Below are 18,909 nucleotides of genomic sequence, written 5' to 3' on the forward strand. Positions count from 1 at the left end.
TACAGAAGCAACATAATGATGATGTACACGTACTACACGTACAATACAATGTAAACATACATTAAAGTACATGCAGACCTATCCCTGTTTAGAAACAGACATCCAAGTCACTGCACGCAAATAACAAAAGGCACTGCACTACCGCTTTGGTAGTGTACGGGGTATCAAGTGTTGACAAATTCCTGCAGAAGCTACAATGTACATGGATAAATATAAACGCCAAGACAAGCCATTGGCATCCACTGTGAAGCTCTATGCAGCAGAAAGGTCACATACTACATGTACATCAGCGGAGCAACCCAGGCCAATTTATCACCAGCTGTATTGTAGTGTAACCCAGGCTCGCTTGCTTGCTTGCTACCCAACCAATAATTCACTTACCAGACTTGCATAGCAGACGTTCATTAGTTATGCAGAGATTCTGATAGAACTAGGGCAATTCAACCTACATTCCTTCTAGTACATCCACTGTGTACTATTTTCTACAGCACAGGAAGTTGTGTCTCTTATATTTTTCCACTGGCAGAATACTGAACGCTATCCTCTCGACTGACTATCGTCTCAGGTCGTAATCATACATGTAGTTAGCGATCGGCCGTGTTTTTACATGTAGCCTTGGGGGTTGACATAAATAGACCTTCCTGGTTTATAGCGAGCGAGCGTATGAAGCGCTGCATACAATGCGCACTGTCTGTAGAGTGTAGTAGGTTTCCCAACGCACCGCTAGTCAGCCTAGACTATGTTATGTTATTGACGTGACCCAACCTGTTCTGTTCCAGCACTGCTATAGACTCGCTCGCTCTCAATCGCAGATGTACGGTAATCTCTTTCCCCCCTTTGCAGGGCCTCCCGTCAGTAAATACCCTGAGCGCAAGACTGGTAATACAGCACTGAGCCAGCGTGGGCTTTAGTGTTTCACTATTGAAGCATACATAAATGGCTGCAAACTTCTGCAGCAGTACAATAGCACTGCCAGAGAATGAATAGAACTGCTAGTCTCAACCACAGCCAATGCTGGGTGTTTTTTTTTCTTCATTTCAATGAACACCAGACTTTCAAGGAGCTGAATTAAATACGGTACTCTTCAAATCACAAACACTTTCCTCCCATTCAACATAATCTTAGGGGTCTATGCCCCTCACAAAAAAATCTGTATCATCAACTGCAAAGGAGGATACCTTTAATTAAGTACTTTAGCGACGGGGAGCTTTCAATTTTATCATCAGTTTGACCTCCCAATCAATTTCTATTATTCTCTGGATACAATCATTGTCTTGAAATAATAAACTGTCCATGGTATTCATAACTAGGTCAGGGATATATCCTGAAGCAAAAAATACATAAAAGTAAAAAACAAGTGCATGTGTATTTATAATTTTATATCTGTTTACTTGTTGGTTGTTTACTGTCTCTTCACGATTCTCTGGATATTGCTGCATCTATTTTTCACTATTTTTAATTTTGTACTGGTGATTTTCCTCATTAATATTCCTCTGCGGTTCCCATTCTCGTCACCCCCACCCACCTCAAAACAATATTTCAGCTTATTTTTTTATCAAACTCTTCACATCACCACTTTATTACTACCTTCACACCACATAAACATGGTGGAAAGTAGCCATATAATTCTTACTGGTACTATCAGCTGGTATGATTCTTGGAATTATCCTGTTGGGTGTTTTTATATTTCATTTTCATCCTAAAAGGAAAAAAACCTGTAGATTGAAAAAACTCCTTGATTTATTGAACAGTGCTTCACTATGAATAAATGCTGTCAACTGTCAAGACTCTATTGTAGTCTTGAGGTTTTACATCAAGAACATGAGAAAAAAACAGCATTTGATATCTAATTTGTTTCTTTGTTTTGGTATGAAAATCAAATGATTAACATATATTCACAACTTTGAGGTACATTCTTTTCATTAACTTTAACTGTTTTGGGACGTCTACTACATGTAATTCAAATTCAAATTTTGGTAAAAATTATTTCCATCTCTGGACAATATTAGAAATATGACCCCAGAAAGCTATTTGTACTTGGTGTTTTGTTTTGTAGAAAGCTACATGACATGAATTACTAAACAATGGAGACAAAATAATGTCTTTAATCACAAAGCAAATACTAAAGAAAATTTCACAGAATACAATCCAAAGACTGTACATGTGGGTAATGATACCTACTTGTTTATAATCTACCTACATATATCACGAGTCCTGATAGCCAGGGTGGCCAGCCCAGCATCATAAATGCATTGAAAAAATTAGACCCGCAAGCAAGCTATCACTCACAAGACAACCTTAATTATAAAAAGAAACTTTCTTTGAAAATGAAAGCAACAGAAGAAAAGAATTTTTTTAATAAGTGCACTTTGATCTGCTCATGTAAAGGAGCTCTAATTTGCTTTACTTTGCTTTACTTTCACAACTAGTATTGCTATAATTAGTCATGTCTAATAGACTGACAGTGCTTCCATTTAAAACTGACAATGCATTTGATCAGAGAAGAGACAGACATGGCAAGGGACACTGCTCTGTAAATAAATATATGTAAAATCAAAGGGGCTTTCCGACTGTCATTGTTGTGGTCTGGCTATTTTCAAACTGAATTGAGACTCAGTGATGTTAGATTCTATCCCCCTCTGATCAGGGTTTGGGATTTCGCTTCCAAGCTCCATACCCAGACAAATTTGTAACTTTTCCCTAAATTCTAGCTAGGGTGCAGTGAAAGGAGGCAACATGAACCCAACTAATCGTTGGTGAAAGAAAAAAACACTGACCCGTTACCAAGACTGCTGCGTATTTTTGTAACTTTCCCCAAATACTAGCTGGGGTAAAGTAAAAAGGAGGCAACATGAACCCAACTAATCGTTGGTGAAAGAAACACTGATCCGTTACCAAGACTGCTGCGTATTTTTGTAACTTTCCCCAAATTCTAGCTGGGGTAAAGTAAAAAGGAGGCAACATGAACCCAACTAATCGTTGGTGAAAGAACCACTGACCCGTTACCAAGACGGCAGCGTATGTTTACTGGTAAACAATCTGTGTTGCATCTAGTGCCACCACCTCCCCCACCAACACCAGGCGGTCATGGAAGAAAGCGGGCCGCTGTCAACACTGTGACAAGAAGCAGGGCTGTTTATGTCCAATTTCAGATTCCCATAGCGACGGCATGTGCTGCTTGACAAATGCGTCCGTGCAGGGCCTTCGTACTTTTCCTCAAATACAATCTTGCCACTCATGTATGTGCAGACTATTCAAAAGGATGAATGAATGTGAGCGAATGGCATGGATTTGAGCATTAATTCTCTTCCAGCATTTAGACTGGCAGCAGAAGCGGATGTAGTAGAAGCATTAATAAGCAACAATAGTAACACCAGCTACACTCAAAAGTTGAATTCTCACGACTTTATAAACTGGGTTTGCGTTGGCCAGAAAACAAATTTCAAAAATCTTAATCCATGTGAAAGAAAAAAGGAAAAAATACAATACCTGCTCTTACTGATAGGCTTATGAATTGCTTTTAGCATGTCAATAAGTCTCAGCAAATAATACTTGTTTTTCAGGAAATATTCCATTACTTTACCTTTCCAATTAAAATTTCTATTACGTGGAATTAATGAAGCAAACAAAGCAAACATTATTCTTGATTAACCCTCCACTTATTGAATTAAATACTTTTAAAATGTGCGGCCCATCATCTAACAATTGGTAAAATAGCATCGCGTTCAAGTACCACTGAAGGCTATATAGCCTAGGTAACATGTATCCACGCGCCAATTTCCACAAGACTAAATTCTAGAGCTATTCATCACTGAAAGGGAAGGAATAACCGATTTAGCAGGACAAAAAGACAGGAGAGCAGGAGAGGAAAAAGAGAGAGGGGAAAAAAAAACAGGGCTTTGAGAGCGGAAATGAGCGCAATTGCAGAGAGGTCATGGCCACAGTCACTTTTGTGACAGGGCATTCGTGCTTGTGGTTGAAATACTAAAAAGTGGGAATTTCTAAGAGTAACTGTATGGTAGATAGAGTTCTCCTCTGCTGTTAGAAGTAATGGTTCATACGTGTACTTGTTGTTGAGTTGTGTTTGATAGAAACTGTTCCCATTCATTTGAACTTGATAATATAGGGCAGGGGTATCAAAGATATAAGAGTGTGTGTGTTTTATTGTGTGGATTTTTGTTGTTGTTGTCTACAACACTTATTTTAGGTTTGAATCATTACTACTGTGTTGAACAGTAAATAGAGTACTCTGTACCTTAGTTTTAAATAAACCATAAATCATTATTATGTGCACCTTGGACGCCATGTATATTGTTAAGTAGACAAAAAAAGTTGAAATGTAAAGTCTGAAGAAAAAAATGAGAAAGAGAAAAGCAGTTTGCAAACTAACAGCTACAAACTGTGACAAGAATGTTAGGTACTGTACATGCATCATGAATGCGATTTCAAACCCAATAAATCATGATCAACAGTAATAACACTCAACATACCGGAAAAGTACATTGTGGATTCGCTTCGTTTCGTCAGTCTGCCATTAATACAATAGGGAACAATACCATTCCAACCACAATCATGTAAACATTGAAATGTAAGCTACATGCACTTCTTTCTTACAGTTAACCCCATAAGCTCTCCTGGGCATTACCCATCATTTGCATAGCCTGCACCCCACCAAATCAATACAGCTTTTCTGTACCCTATGCTTCATACGTAACCCACAATGGCATATTGATTATTGCCTCTCCAATCTCCATTTACTTTTCATATGTCAGGTCTTTTTAAACCCCTTCCACAGCTCAAATTGTTTACTGCATATTCACTAACCTTGTAGAAACCAAAGAAAAGGAAGAAATAAAATAGAGTGAAATGCCTGACTTCCTTCATGTACAATCAATGTACAGTATATACCGGTATCTCCCTAAAGTCCTACTGTTGCGATCTATATGTATAGTCACTATAGAGTGTCTTGCATAAAAGTGCAGACCATATCAGGTCTTTTTAACCCCTTCCACAGCTCAAATTGTTTACTGCATTTTCCCTAACCTTGTAGGAACCAAAGAAAAGGAAGAAATAAAAAAGAGTGAAATGCCTGACTTCCTCCGTGTACATGTACAGTATATATCTCCCTATGTTTCCGATCTGTAAAGTCCCTATAGAGTATCTTGCATGAACTGCATAGAGACTGCACACAAAGTGCACTTGCCAAGCAGGCAGGTGGATACAAAATATTATCCTCACATTAATTGGCAAGCTGTTCATTTTCCATGTGAACAATGCTCATCAGAAGGCCATTATTCCATGTACAACGTGGCCTTGCTCACACAATATTGCCCATAGCTAGCTGCATAGAGACAATGCAAAACTTAATGAAAAGGAGCCAGTGTCTGGACTAATGATAGACAGATTACCCAGGACAAATCCAATTCAATTCCCATCACTCAAATTTTGTGTACATGTCAAGAGGGCTGCGGAAATATTAATGTTATCTATAGAAAATATATAGTAATACAAAATATTTCTTAAGATTCTAAATGAAATGCAGGAAGGCAAGTCAAAAAGAGGGTTGGACCAAGATTGTAATTTTTGTTCACCTTGAAAGAAAGCCTTCATTTCATAACAGGTCGATTTTCTCAACTGATACTGAGACATTCAAAATGCAAATTATGCACAACTATGCCTCGGAAACAGACATTGTCTGAAAGAATTCTATTTTCGTACATGTAATTAAATAATCCATTCTTGAAAACAGCTCTGCTGGAAAGCATCTTTCTCAAACCACAGCAAGAGGAGAGAATAAGAGATGGGCCGAGGCACCAACAAACAATTCTTTCTCGCAAGTCGCAAGAATACTTAACCAAACCGCAGAGCAATTCAATCAACCACTGGAATAATCACTACTGAAGCATCAAGTTTTAAACAGATTTGCCATGAACATGAAGCCTGTCCTCATCAGCTCGAGTTTGCCAAATAACCCGCTATTTTCAGACTCGGGATATTATCCCGAAGCTTGAAATTGCGTTTTCACCAGACCAATACGCTCATCACAAACTAGCTCGGACGAGCGCAAATTAGCCCCCTATTTCCCAAATAGTGGGATATTTTGGAAACAAGACCAAGATTTCTCTGGATATTTTCTTGACTGAATATCCTGCTACTTGCAACTGCGGGCTGATGAAAACATTGGGACAGTTGAAATAGCGGGTTATTTGGCAAACTCAAGCTGATGATGACAGACCTATGTAGATGCATACTGTATGAGCTACTTTGATAAACTGACTGGGATAAATATACAATGTACAGATAGCCATGCTTTCCCATGCAAGGTGTTTCATTTATTCTGGGATAAACATACAATGTAATAAAAAATAGTTGCGAATTCCCATGCAAGGTGTTTTCATGTATTCTGGGATAAACATACAATGTAAAAAAAGCAGCTGTGCATTCCAGCGCAAGGTGTTTTCATTTCTTTTCTCAACCTGTCATCATTTCTTCCATTGAATGACACAATTGGGTAAAGTGCTCTTTGTCTGCCAAACATTATCCAAAATGGCATCTGTGCCAAATCGAGTGTCGGTCGTGTCAACAATAGCCAGCAATATGGGGAATCCCAAGTCCGTATAATATAATATTACAATTGCAAATGATTAAAATAGAACTTAGACATATGTACATAACGTCTCGTCAGTGGAAAGAGCCAGACACGAATCAAATATGTAAAGTGCTAATTGGTTAATGATTATTGAACTTTCAACAGATGATTTTCAATCATTGTTTTACAAAATGAATTGGACTATTGCCTGTCTGGGCTGTGCACAGTTCTGCTCACTGAATGAAATAACACTCCACATTTGAAAGAAGACATGTAATGTCCTGATAACGATGAACGCAGCATATTGTGTTTTCCTCAACCAACTAAAATAAACTTATGGCAAGGTTCAATTAATATAACTGCACTGTGTTGTTTTGTGATTACGCTTTTGAATGAGTAAATTAAAATCTAATAAACATTTATGATTGAAGACAGATTCTAACTTAAATATTGACCTCTTGGTCTGGAGGCTTGTACACTTTCAATAAATGAATAGTGTGGATATTAAAGCATTGAGTTCTTTCTGTATTCCCATTATTCTTTCAAATTTTTGTTCATTAAAGCAAAACTGAACAACTACTATTATAAATTGTTACCCTGAATATAAAATAATGTGCCTTAGGGCTTAGACCAGTAGTTCCAGTTAGCACTGGCACATTTAATTAACAGTGATTACTTAATACTGTAATTCATTGATTCCTGATTAGCAGACATTATCCTAAAGCAAGACCCCTGGGAAATAGGCAAACACAGTGCAAACAGCGTTGGAGCAAACAAGTACATGTAGGTATTCCATGAGCATTTAGAGGCTCCATTCGGGGGTGTTTCCATACATTGTAGGCTGGCAAGAGTAGGAGAGATTTACAGAAGAGCTCAGCAAACACATCTAGTATAAGGACTAGTCTATCGTCCAGATCATCCCACAATTCTCACTTTTCAAAAAAATAATGGCCTGCTTCTATTGTTTTACTACAGTAATATGAGTAAGTGCTACATAAACATAAGATGGAAAATAACAATTTCAACTCTTCTTTATCACTCCAGGTTTAGATTTTTTCACAGGTGGTCCAGATAGATATTTTTAAATATAGGGTGTGTATGCATGGTCCTCGTTTTCATTATCTTTTTTTCGGGGGGGGGGGGGGGGGTAGGTTAGTTTAGATTTGGGGGCCCAAAGAGTAGATTAGGGGGGGGTGGGGGCTTGTATCCACTCTGTCTCAAATATTTTTGATGGTTCATACTGTAGATTTGAAGAGGAAACCTAGGAAAAGGAGCTGGCAAGAAAGGGCTACATTTGAAAGATTTCAGTATGGACTTTCTTTCATGACAAATGTGTTCATGTGGACATTTAGAACAGGGTAGCAACCTCGGGTAACTATGGAAAGAGGTGGCAACCTAAGCTAACAACACTTTGAATAAAGTAACATGGTAGGGAGTACAAGGCAAAATAAGTTTCTCCCCTCCTGGCCCCTAGCCCCTCCTTCCTGGGCTACTCCTCCCACCCAACCAAATCTCTGTATTGAATGTACATCGTTGAAGAAGGGAAGCCAAGTGTTTGCACACACTGTCCTCATCATAATGGGACGGAGATGTTTGTTTGGCGTTTTAATACTCTACCTCTGATGCTAAGAAAGCAAGTATTATGCTAATAAGTTAAAGGTAAGCAAGATACTTAGGTGTGTTTTGCAGTATGGGAGTGAAATCTTCAGTACTGGTATTCACTGAACTATGCTCCGTTGATTACTAAATTATCTCCTCATGCGTGATGCAGCCATATTTGAACTTTGAAAAACATTTTGTTTAGAATTTTGCTCTACATCACAGCAATGCACTACAATCCTATGTCCATGAAAATTGGACATTCCAGCACTTTCAAATCTACATGTATATCCATGAAATAAACAAAAATCGAGACCCATTGCCGATTCTGTTTTCTTTTCTTTTTCAGTTTGTTCATTGTTTTGCTTTTTGAAATATCTGTTGTACCTTGTAATTCTATTATTCTGATTGGAAATAGACTTCCTGTTTATCTGTATTTTACAATGTATTGCATTTGTCTTTCGTAAACTCAGATCAGTCAGATGCATACAAAATGTGGGTGACAACTTCAAATTTCATCAATTATCTTGCCACAATTCATCATCATATCAAGTACAGCAAAACACAGCTAACATGCATTTATTGCTGAATAGAATGTATGCGTAGAAAGCTAATATGCATGTATTTTCAACCAAAACAAATTTTCATACGAAAAGTTGACAGTGACTGACTAATTAAAACACACAGCATATGACACAAGCAAAGTAACATTTGTCGGTCTGATATTAAATTTTTTCTCTTGAAGTTTGAATCATTATGCATTGCAATAACATAATGTGCAAACATTGATATACGGCACAAGCAAAATCTGTGTTGTACATGTACAATTGATGTTTCTAACTGAAAGCAAACTATAGAGCCACACTTCTACTGAGTTTGGGTGCCAAGAAATGGAGGAGATATTAAAGTGAGTAATTAATATCCATAAATGTCACACAAAGGGCAAGCTTCATCGGCAAATCATTACAACAGACACACTTTAGCAAAAGAAATATGATGGTGATGCCAACCGAACACAATATAAAGCTAGCATGTATGATCATTCCATTTTTTCTTCAATGCAATGAAAGAAAAATCATAGCATACAGACTAAACAAATACTACGGTTGCATTGTCTTGAAGAGCACACATAAACTTTGTAAGAACGCATTTCTTGTAAAATATGTAAAAATGTGAATGCCCAGAACAGCAAATTGATGAGCAAGAACAGGGCTTTCTTGGACAGACTTCAAGACAGACAGACAGACAGACAGACAGAGATAGAGAGCTTGGAATAAAGCATATTGATTACATCACAGTGCGACAGGGGCACAGGGCATGGGATGAATTTGAACATCAACATTGCAAGACACGGTGAACATGGTTGGCAGAGGTGTGGAGATGATTGTTTTGATAATGACCACTTACCTTATTCTCGGACTGTTCTCATCTGAGAGGTGATAATCCATGATAGAAAAGAAATAAACATGACCAAGGTCAGATAAGGGCATCCAAAATTGCACAGAATCAATCAACGAACGAGCACTGTCTTGCTCTAGGTTGAACACTGTGGTATATCCAGATCAAGGGGCCCCCTCTATACTTCTTGCGCTTCTGTCAGTCTGTGGATTGCATTGTGCGTAGTGGGATCAGGAGCGTGTGTCTACACCGACACACACAAATTATGCGTGAGCTAACATGTACATGTAAAAAAAGAACCGCGCTGGCCGTCATGTACAAAGGGGGGCCTGTGTACGACTGTGTGTGTGTGTGTCTGTGTGTGTGTATTGGGTTTTGTACACAAGTAGAGCTAACCAAATGCACAAGCATCCATAAAACGCCTGTAGAGCTCCCTATTCCAGATTCACGGCATATGACAAGTACTCACGAATCCACGGTACATGCCCACTGCTCTTTTGGGCATGCGCTGCAGTAAATAGAGTCTGACCAATAAGGTTCAGGCACTTACTGAAGTCTCTCTTTACCCTTGGAGTAGTCGGGGGAAGAAAGAGAGAGTGAGAGAAAGAGAAAGAGAAAGAGAGAGAGTGAGAGAACGAGAGAGAGAGAGAGAGAGAGAGAGAGAGGTAGAGAGAGAAATAGAGAGGTAGAGAGAGAGAGAGGTAGAGAAACAGAGACAGGGAGAGAGAGCAAGATAGAGAGAGAGAGAGAGAGAGAACAGAGAGAGAGAGAGACAGGAAGAGATTGAGAGAGACAGAGAGAGAGAGACAGGAAGAGAAAGAGAGGGAGAGAGTGAGAGAGAGTGAGTGAGCGAGAGCCTAACTCATCGTTGTCTGATGCCAGCCAGGGCTTCGGGTAGACAAAACAAGACAAGGGAATAGCAACTGGTAGACCTGGGAACCTAGCTAGGCTATACCACTCATGTATAAATCATGCATTTCATGAAACCAGGCGCAAGAAATTTAATCCTCTTGAAATTGTCTCTTATTCCCTTGACAGCTCAACGCTAGCAAACTTGATGTTTATATTACAATTATATCTCTATATTTAGGACAATAAGATGAAAGCCAATACGAAGCCTACACACCACTAGGCACAAGTACAATACAATAACAAATGATAATGTACCGGCTTTCTTGTAGAGCGCATCCATCTTGTGCTGAGAGCGAGAAGTCATGTACATTCATATAAATAAATTTATCAGAGTAAATGTCCTTCTCGCCCTAAACAGACATATACAACAGCTGATAAATACAAAGGACTTTGAAGTATCACTGCATTTCTTGAGCTCAAGCACATATAAATGTATATATTATACATACACTGAGAAGTATATATTACATTTGGAGTGGTTTTTTTGTGACTGGAGGAGTACAAATGTCATGTTTTATCTACAGCTCACAAATAACTTTTCACCACTTCCAGAAGTCAACTTTCTTTTAATGGGCAATCCAACCCTTGTAATATATTCATTTGTGTGGAAGCGGAAAATGAGATAAACAGAATGGCGAAAGTTTGATATAAATCGGACTAATGATAAGAAATTTATGAATGTTTGAAACTTGAAATCACTAAGTCTAAGTCTTAAATTGGCAGTTTGGTCACTGGATTGTGATGTAGTTGATCACTAAAATGGATTTCCCTTTAGCAACAGTTGTTTCATTTTCCTTTAATAAATTCAGATTTCTTTGAAATTTTCTTTTGGGTGATTTTTTAATATTCACACAACTCCTCTGCTAATATTTTTTTGGACCCCATTATAATATTCCATGTAGAAAATCTGTCTCTCACAATCAAACACATTCATACGACATTTCCCCATTCTATCACTCAATAGAGATGTATAAATATCATGCTTCAACGTGCTAGATAAGATTTGCTAGTTACAGTCAGGGGAGCGAGAAGTCTGTGAGTTCCCATACAAATGAGCCAAAGATACGTTTTAAAGGCGTGACTATGCAGTCAGAGACCTTTCTTCCACGTTCGCATTGCATATTACACCCCCTTGTGACGGTGCAAGAGATGTTACAGGGAGATTACATATCAAATTGGATCTGACGAATATGCGTAACATGCACATGAGTGGAGTACCTATTCCATCTGTTGTCGTTGTTGTTGTTTTGTTTTGCAATGATTTAAGTTAGACATATTCAACATGTATGCCTACAGTAGGTAGCTATGGTACTATATGAATTATACCAGGTTACAGACATGCATACAAGATATAATAAATAGCCTTGGGTACAAATGTAAGTAGAAATATTTGTAGGTTGTATTATTTGCAGTACGAAGCATGTGAGATATGAATTCTGAAATATGAGAATCTTGACCGAATGTTTGCGGATCTATGCAACATGATACATCAAAGCCTTCAGGCAGTTCAGACCTACGCTTAACGCACAAGGAGGTAAAGTGTGAAACAATGGGGGCATTCACACTGCAAGCAAAAACCGTCAGTTTGTCTCACATTCTGGAGTTTGACGGAAGATGCTAGGCAACCTCGACTGAACATGACAAAAAACCTGAATCGAAAAACCAACCTCTGGGCTGTGGTTTTTGAAATGCTGGCCAAAACTCTGCTGGTTTTTCCAGTGTAAACGCTTGCTCTCAAAACACCAGTGAAATATTTTATTTGTTTGCTCATGAATGTGGCTCTCCTTGCTTGATATCGCATTCAGAGCTGCGATAAGTTGCGCATGCTCACAATCCACACAAAAAAACAGAATTAGCAAACACCAATTTTTGTATGTGTTTTTCCAGGAGTGTCAAAAGTAGTTTTTTCTGCAATGTAAATGGGCATGATATCAGAGATGTATTTTGCTGGGACAAGATTTTCCCTTCAAGTGCAGATATAGTATAATTCAAAATTACGAAAAAAAAATCAACCTCCAAACCTGGCACAAAAATAATCCTAAAATCTACATTTTTCCATCTCTGATTTAGGAATATTCTTGTGGTATTGAATGTATTCTCTTCTACATGTACATTACATATTTATGCTTTTTCTCCAACAAACTAACATTCTCAGAGAATGACTTTGTGTGAACATGGCTTAGGAGCTAGAGGATAGGTTTTGCTGGCAGCCTCTGAGCTGGTTAATCAGAGATTGAGTAAGAGGAGAAGGGTTACACCATGCTGCGTGCACCTAGCGCCGCCACCGTCACTGCTGCCGTTCAGATCATATTATCAACAGGGTTTGTTCTGTGGTGTTTAACCAAATGAGGACAAGCTGTATGGAGCTTGTTACGGGTCGATCTCAGAATTCTTCCTGGCAGCCCAACAGAGCGCAATTTCGTTGGCAATCAGCGCTGGGTTAACAAGGAGAAAATAGGATTGGTTTTCACACTTGACCTTTCCACTAGTGCGTGTGGGGATGTATGTGTGTTTGTGGGTGTGTACATGTTTCTGTGTGTGAATGTCAAAGAAGAATAAGCCCCAATTTTATGTTATAAGAAAATTCTAAATTATCTGAAATTCATTCATTTCCCCCTTCCATTTATCTTTTAAAAAAAAAAAAAAAAATTATAAAGTGCATGAAATGTATGAAGTCAATATGATTTAAAGTGACCCCCCCCCCCCCCAAAAAAAAATAAAAAAATAAATAAATAAAAAATAAATAAATAAATTAAAAAATGAGAGTTTGAAGAAAGGCTCAGTCATATGTACAAGTTTAAAGACCCTATTCAATGTAAATACGACTTTATATCAAAGGAAAGCTGAATGAATGTAGAATACAAATATCTACGGGGGAAAAAATAGATTTTCCCTTTCAGTATTGTGCAAAATAAATTAAAACCTCATTTTCCTTCAAATTACGGGTAAAAGGGGGTCAAATTTGCCACAGTTTAATTGACGACATAACACATGGACTCAATCAGCTCGCCTATATAGCTGAGGTGATGAGCCTATTTTCAAAGCTTTAGACTTCGAGTTTTCTGAGAGCTGATACTCCTCTGATAGATAGTAAAATAGGATATAATTGATTCTTATTTTAATCTTTTACTTATAAGCTTTCCGTTGATGTATAATTCCATCTATTTCATTTTTCACTTTCTGACAGGGTCTTTTAAGATACCGAAAATAATGTTTAAAACATTTCAACACAAAATTTTATTTCATTACTGCAGAGTGCAGTCCCAACTTCCCAAGTATGAAAGCAGTTTTCATGGTTGTCCAGGAGGGTGTTTCACAAAGCCTTTTTTCAATGACAAATGACAAAAAGCAGTGACAAATCTGCTGATAACCAATCAGAAGCAAGGATTTCTGTAGCTTATAACAGAAACTTTCATTTGTCACTGATGACAAGTTTTGTGAAGCACTCCCCAGGACAAGGAACGAGGGCAGAGAGGTGGGACTGTTATACAGCTCAACATCTAATCATGCACTAACTTCATTACAGGAGGGATAATTATTACAGGCTTCAGTTTGTCTACTGCAGAGATGCCAACTTTTGGAAATCAGAAATAGGGAGGATTTGTAATCGACACCAATTAATGTGCGCGTAGCGCACATCTCGAGCGCGTAGCGCCCGACACATGCGGCCGGGGTCCAGGGCCCGCCTTAGGGCCCTGGAAGCTCTGGGGTTCTAGATGCTCTCTGGTGCAATCTGAGCCTTATTTTGGAGCATTTTACATGTGTATTTAGTTAAATAATTCCCCCTTTTTTTTTAAATAACATAAAAATTGTACAAAATGCATGATGAATTACTTTCAGACTTCCGATTACACAGGTACTTGATACTGTATTCGGTCTTATACTTCCGAGACCATTTCCTGGTCTTATTTTGCTGATTTTCCGCCATTTGGATTCTGTGGCAATATCCACGCATTGGTTACGGCGATCCATATGCTGAAACAATCTTTCGCTACTCTTAATTTGTCTTTTAACATAGTGGAATTATTACATGCTTAAGTTAGCAGATGATATTTCTCTTTCAATTCACAGATATATATACTGATAAGCGCCCTCCAAAAAAAATCATAATAAAAAAAAAAAAAAAAAAAAAAAAAAAAAAAAAAAAAAAAAAAAAAAAAAAAAAAAATCATTTTTTTTTTTTTTTTTTTTTAAATAAATCGGGAGGATAAGGATGGTGATCGTAAGGTCGGGAGTTGGGGTGAATTATCGGGAGCCTCCCGATAAAATCGGGAGGGTTGGCATCTCTGCTACTGTACGTCACAGCTTCAAAATTGATTCCACAGAATACATCTGATATTATCACCCTTTGCACTCTTCAAAGCTGTTATGATCATTTAAATTCATTACACGGTTCTTCTTCATTACTCTCATCTATAGGGCATCTCTCTACTTGAAGCGGTTGATCAAGGCCCCGTTTCACAAAACTTGTCATCAGTGACAAATAACAGTGTTTGTTATAAGCTACTGAAATCCTTGCTTCTGATTGGTTGTAAGCAGATTTGTCACTTATTTTTGCCTTTTGTCATTGAAAAAAAGCTTTGTGAAAGGCCCCCCAGGAGAGTCAATGATGAGTTGATGACAAAAACGCAGAGATGGGATGTACAAGAAATATAACTGGAAGATACCACACTATCAAAGATGTGTGATATATTGGTTCTTCAACTTCACATCTGGGGTCTCGCAAGATCTCTCACATAATAAGTCATAACATATACAATAAAACCTTCGTTCTTGTTCAAATTTCAGTTTCCTAAAAATGCCCCAAAACTCTTTTCTTTTTTCTTCTAATGGACTAGATTTTCTATTGATGTGATCATTGTTAATTTGTGCCTTTAGTCCTGGCCAGATATATGAGAAGTGAATCTGCTTTTCAAACTGCCCATCAACAGAAGTTACATCAGGACATAATCGCGTCTTCATAGGAATTAAGAAATGGCCCGTCATATCCAGACCTTGTAGGTCTTGTCCAGTTTCTTTTCTTTCACAAATGGGGAATCTAAAAGTGCTGAACTTGTGTCAGACTTTAAATCAAAATCAAGAAAAAACAATGCATGAAATATGTACATTGTATCTTTTGTCCTCTTAGGCTTTTCAGCTAATGTTCAGGCCATCACTAATATGATGAAAATGAGTAGACACATTATCCCTTTTCAGTTTGCAGTCTTCTGTTTTCATTTGAGTTTAAAAATACAAGGAAATAAATCCTTCCACCCATTTGATTTCCAGACATTTTTTAAGAGCACAAATAAATATGAAGAAAAAGTAAAATGTCAATAGGCGCGTCTTCATCATCTCGAGATTGCCAAATAGCCCGGGATTATTTCCCAAATAGCGTCTTCACTATCTCGAGATTCGACCTCGAAGCTTGAAACTCGACCTCGAGAAATTAGCTCGAGATATTTTGCTCAGCGTTAGCGTGTATTGCGAATCTTCGGTCTAGTGAAAACGCATGGGACAAATAGCTGGATATTTTACCAAATAGTAGGATATTTTGCAAACTATCCCAAGATATCTTGGGATGACAATCCTGACCAAATATCCTTCTAATTGCTACTTCGGTCTGATGAAGACGCAAATTAGCTGGATAGTTTGCGATCGAGATAGTTCAAATAGCTGGATATTTGGCAATCTCGAGATAGTAAAGGCCTAATGAGACTGCCAAGCTGGTCTACTTTCGATAGCCTCTTATGTTCTATTTAAAACTATACACACAAATAAAAACCCAGGGATAAGACAAGGGTTTCCTTTCAAAAACCCCAAGAACAATACAGCGAGTTCAGAGGACTCTTGAGGCCTGTCTTGATCAGCTTGAGATTGCCAAATAGCCCGTTATTTCTGATTTTGGAAATAATCCTAAAGTTACAAATCGCGTCTTCATTAGAAATTAGCTCAAGATATTTTGCCCAGCGTTTGCACATAGTGCAAGTCTTTGGGCTAGTGAAGATGCATCGGACAAATAGCGGGATATTTTGGGATGATTATCTCGACCAAATATCCCACCAATTGCAACTTCGGGCTGATGAAGACGCAAATTAACTTGATAGTTCAAATAGCGGGATATTTGGCAATCTCAAGCTGATGAAAACAGGTCTTTGAAGAAGGAAAATGGTCTGAGATGGATTGGGTTTGTTGTTTCTACAGAAATGGGCATCCAGGGTAAGGGGTGTAGGTATATAAATATCTGATAGGATGTTGGTGTGTTTACAGGGGGCTTTGAGAGTCCTGGAACCAGAGGAAGTCAGACATGCGTCACATCCTCTGACCCCAGGATGGTTGGAGAGCTCTCTCTCTCTCTATATCCTCCCCTCTTCTCTTCTCTCATTCCCCATCTCTATCCCTATCTCTCTCTCCTTCTCTTTAACTCACTCTCTCTCTTCTTTTCTCTCATTCCCCATCTTTATCTCCCTCTCCTTCTCTTCAACTCACTCTCTCTCTCTTTCCTCCCCTCTTCTCTTCTATTCTCTCATTCCCTATCTCTATCTCTATCTCTATCTCTCTCTCTCTCTCTCTTTCTCTTTCAATCACTCTCTCCTACTCTCTCTCTCTGGAGAAAATAAACTAGATCAATAGTGATCTACATGTACGTATATGAAAGATGTTGACTTCCTTAGGTACAGGCTACGGTCATTATGCACGTACACTTGCAGAAAGATGGTCCAATCAGGCAAGCTAGGGACTTTAATCAAATATTTTGATAACACTATATTTGGGTTGCTTTTGAATGGACCTATTCATCACATCAAACGACCATAGAAACCCCCATGATCCCTTTTATATGCTCAAATGGAATGTGATGGAACGAAATGTAGTGTAACAAGGTGTCATAGTTACTACAAAATGACAGAATTTCTTGTAAAAAAAACAAAGAAAAGTACTCGGCAAAAATGGGAGGAAAATTGGCAGGATGAATTGGATGCATTACATATACATTTATGTAAAGTTCCTCATCAATCCTAACTTTACAAGAAGCCTTCAATGACATGTCCAGTACACCTAAGATCAATATTTTATAGTAGCCTTTCATGTACATGTACTAGCACTTGTTTACCAAATAACAACACAAGTTTGCAAACTGGGAGTTCGGCTTGTGATGAGGCTAAGGAACCACCGAGTTCTTGTATGTAAATAAAAACTAAAGGCTCACAGCTTGAGCAGTGTTTGTGCTTCAGTGGAAAGGTCACATATGCAGAAACATTTCAGTTTCCTTTACTCCATTAGTTTCCATTCCAGTCGTCCCCTACGGACACTATGCGATGTTGCCTGTGCATCTATCCATTGCAAAATGCTGAATTATATATTTGAAATTAGTTTTCAGTAAATTATTATTTCCATGAGCTAAATGAATAATTGTGGCTGGGGTAGTAAATCTATCAATTTAGTATATGCTAACCAAAGGGTCATAGAATATATGGCTTTCTGCTAATCAACAAAACCATCCTCTTTTCCCCCTTACCTTACTTATAAAACAATTCCAAAGCTGAATAGCTGACCCCAAAATGTTGTTTTTCCCCATTTCTAAAAATAAAAATGTATTAATATCCTTACCCCTTTATTCAACGCTGGCACAAGACTTCTGCTTTATAAATTGAACTCAATCTTGTAAAACTTCCATAATTTCATTAGAACTAATTCACGCTGAAAATAAAAGCATCAATTACAGGACCTGCACTTGCCAAACAAAAGCAAGGTCATTTGAGAACAAGTGTTGACCTCCGGTGTTGCAAACATGCATTGATTACACTGTTATTACAAGGTCCCTATCCAACAGTAATCAATTGTGCTAATTACAGGATTACATGTAGACAGACATGTATGTTAGTGTGGTTAGTATTATGACAATAGGAAGTAACCCTCACTCACTTTAATTTGGGATTAGAATATTTTCTGTTGATAATGAAAATGGATGGATAAGACTTGGAATTCGATAAAGATTGATCTGGAAATACAAAAACCTTCGTCAATGAACAAGATCTTGTATGACATCGGCACTTCACACGCCACATATTCACAGTATAATTAGAAATAGGTATTTCCTTATGAAAAAGATTGAATATATTTGTCAGGGCTAACAAATATAATTCTATACCTACAGCAAGAGCATTAGGACTTAAAATCAATTTCAGACAATTGAATTGTGGAATAATTGTCTACAGTGTAAACATTTATTTAAAACTAATTATGAAGCCATGAAAAGCCATAAAAGCACCAGGGTTAAAGCCCCTGCCTCTACTAATTTGCCACTTCTTTCCGGGGGCCTACAGAGAGTAGTGCAACATGACGTGCCAACTCCAAAGCCAATTGGAAGAGATGGTGTTGATAAACCACGGAAAAGAGATGCTTTACTAACAACAAAAAAGACAATTGGAATA

At 38.0% G+C, this 18,909-nt stretch overlaps 1 protein-coding gene across 4 annotated transcripts in view; it reads right to left on the bottom strand.

Moving 5' to 3' along the window:
* The window catches only part of LOC105442133 (trinucleotide repeat-containing gene 6C protein-like), a 62,855-nt gene that overhangs the window by 31,380 nt on the left and 12,566 nt on the right, over positions 1-18,909 (bottom strand). The window contains exon 1 of one of the 4 annotated variants that reach the window (XM_030984403.1): positions 382-1,523. The exons of the other annotated variants lie outside the window; for them this stretch is intronic. Coding sequence (XP_030840263.1) covers positions 382-405 — 24 coding nt within the window. The 5' untranslated portion in view covers positions 406-1,523. Of the gene's footprint in view, positions 1-381; positions 1,524-18,909 lie in introns of those variants that run through there. 4 annotated transcript variants of the gene reach the window in all.

Source organism: Strongylocentrotus purpuratus, unplaced genomic scaffold, assembly GCF_000002235.5.
Source record: "Strongylocentrotus purpuratus isolate Spur 01 unplaced genomic scaffold, Spur_5.0 spur5_scaffold_14, whole genome shotgun sequence".
Taxonomy (NCBI): domain Eukaryota; kingdom Metazoa; phylum Echinodermata; class Echinoidea; order Camarodonta; family Strongylocentrotidae; genus Strongylocentrotus; species Strongylocentrotus purpuratus.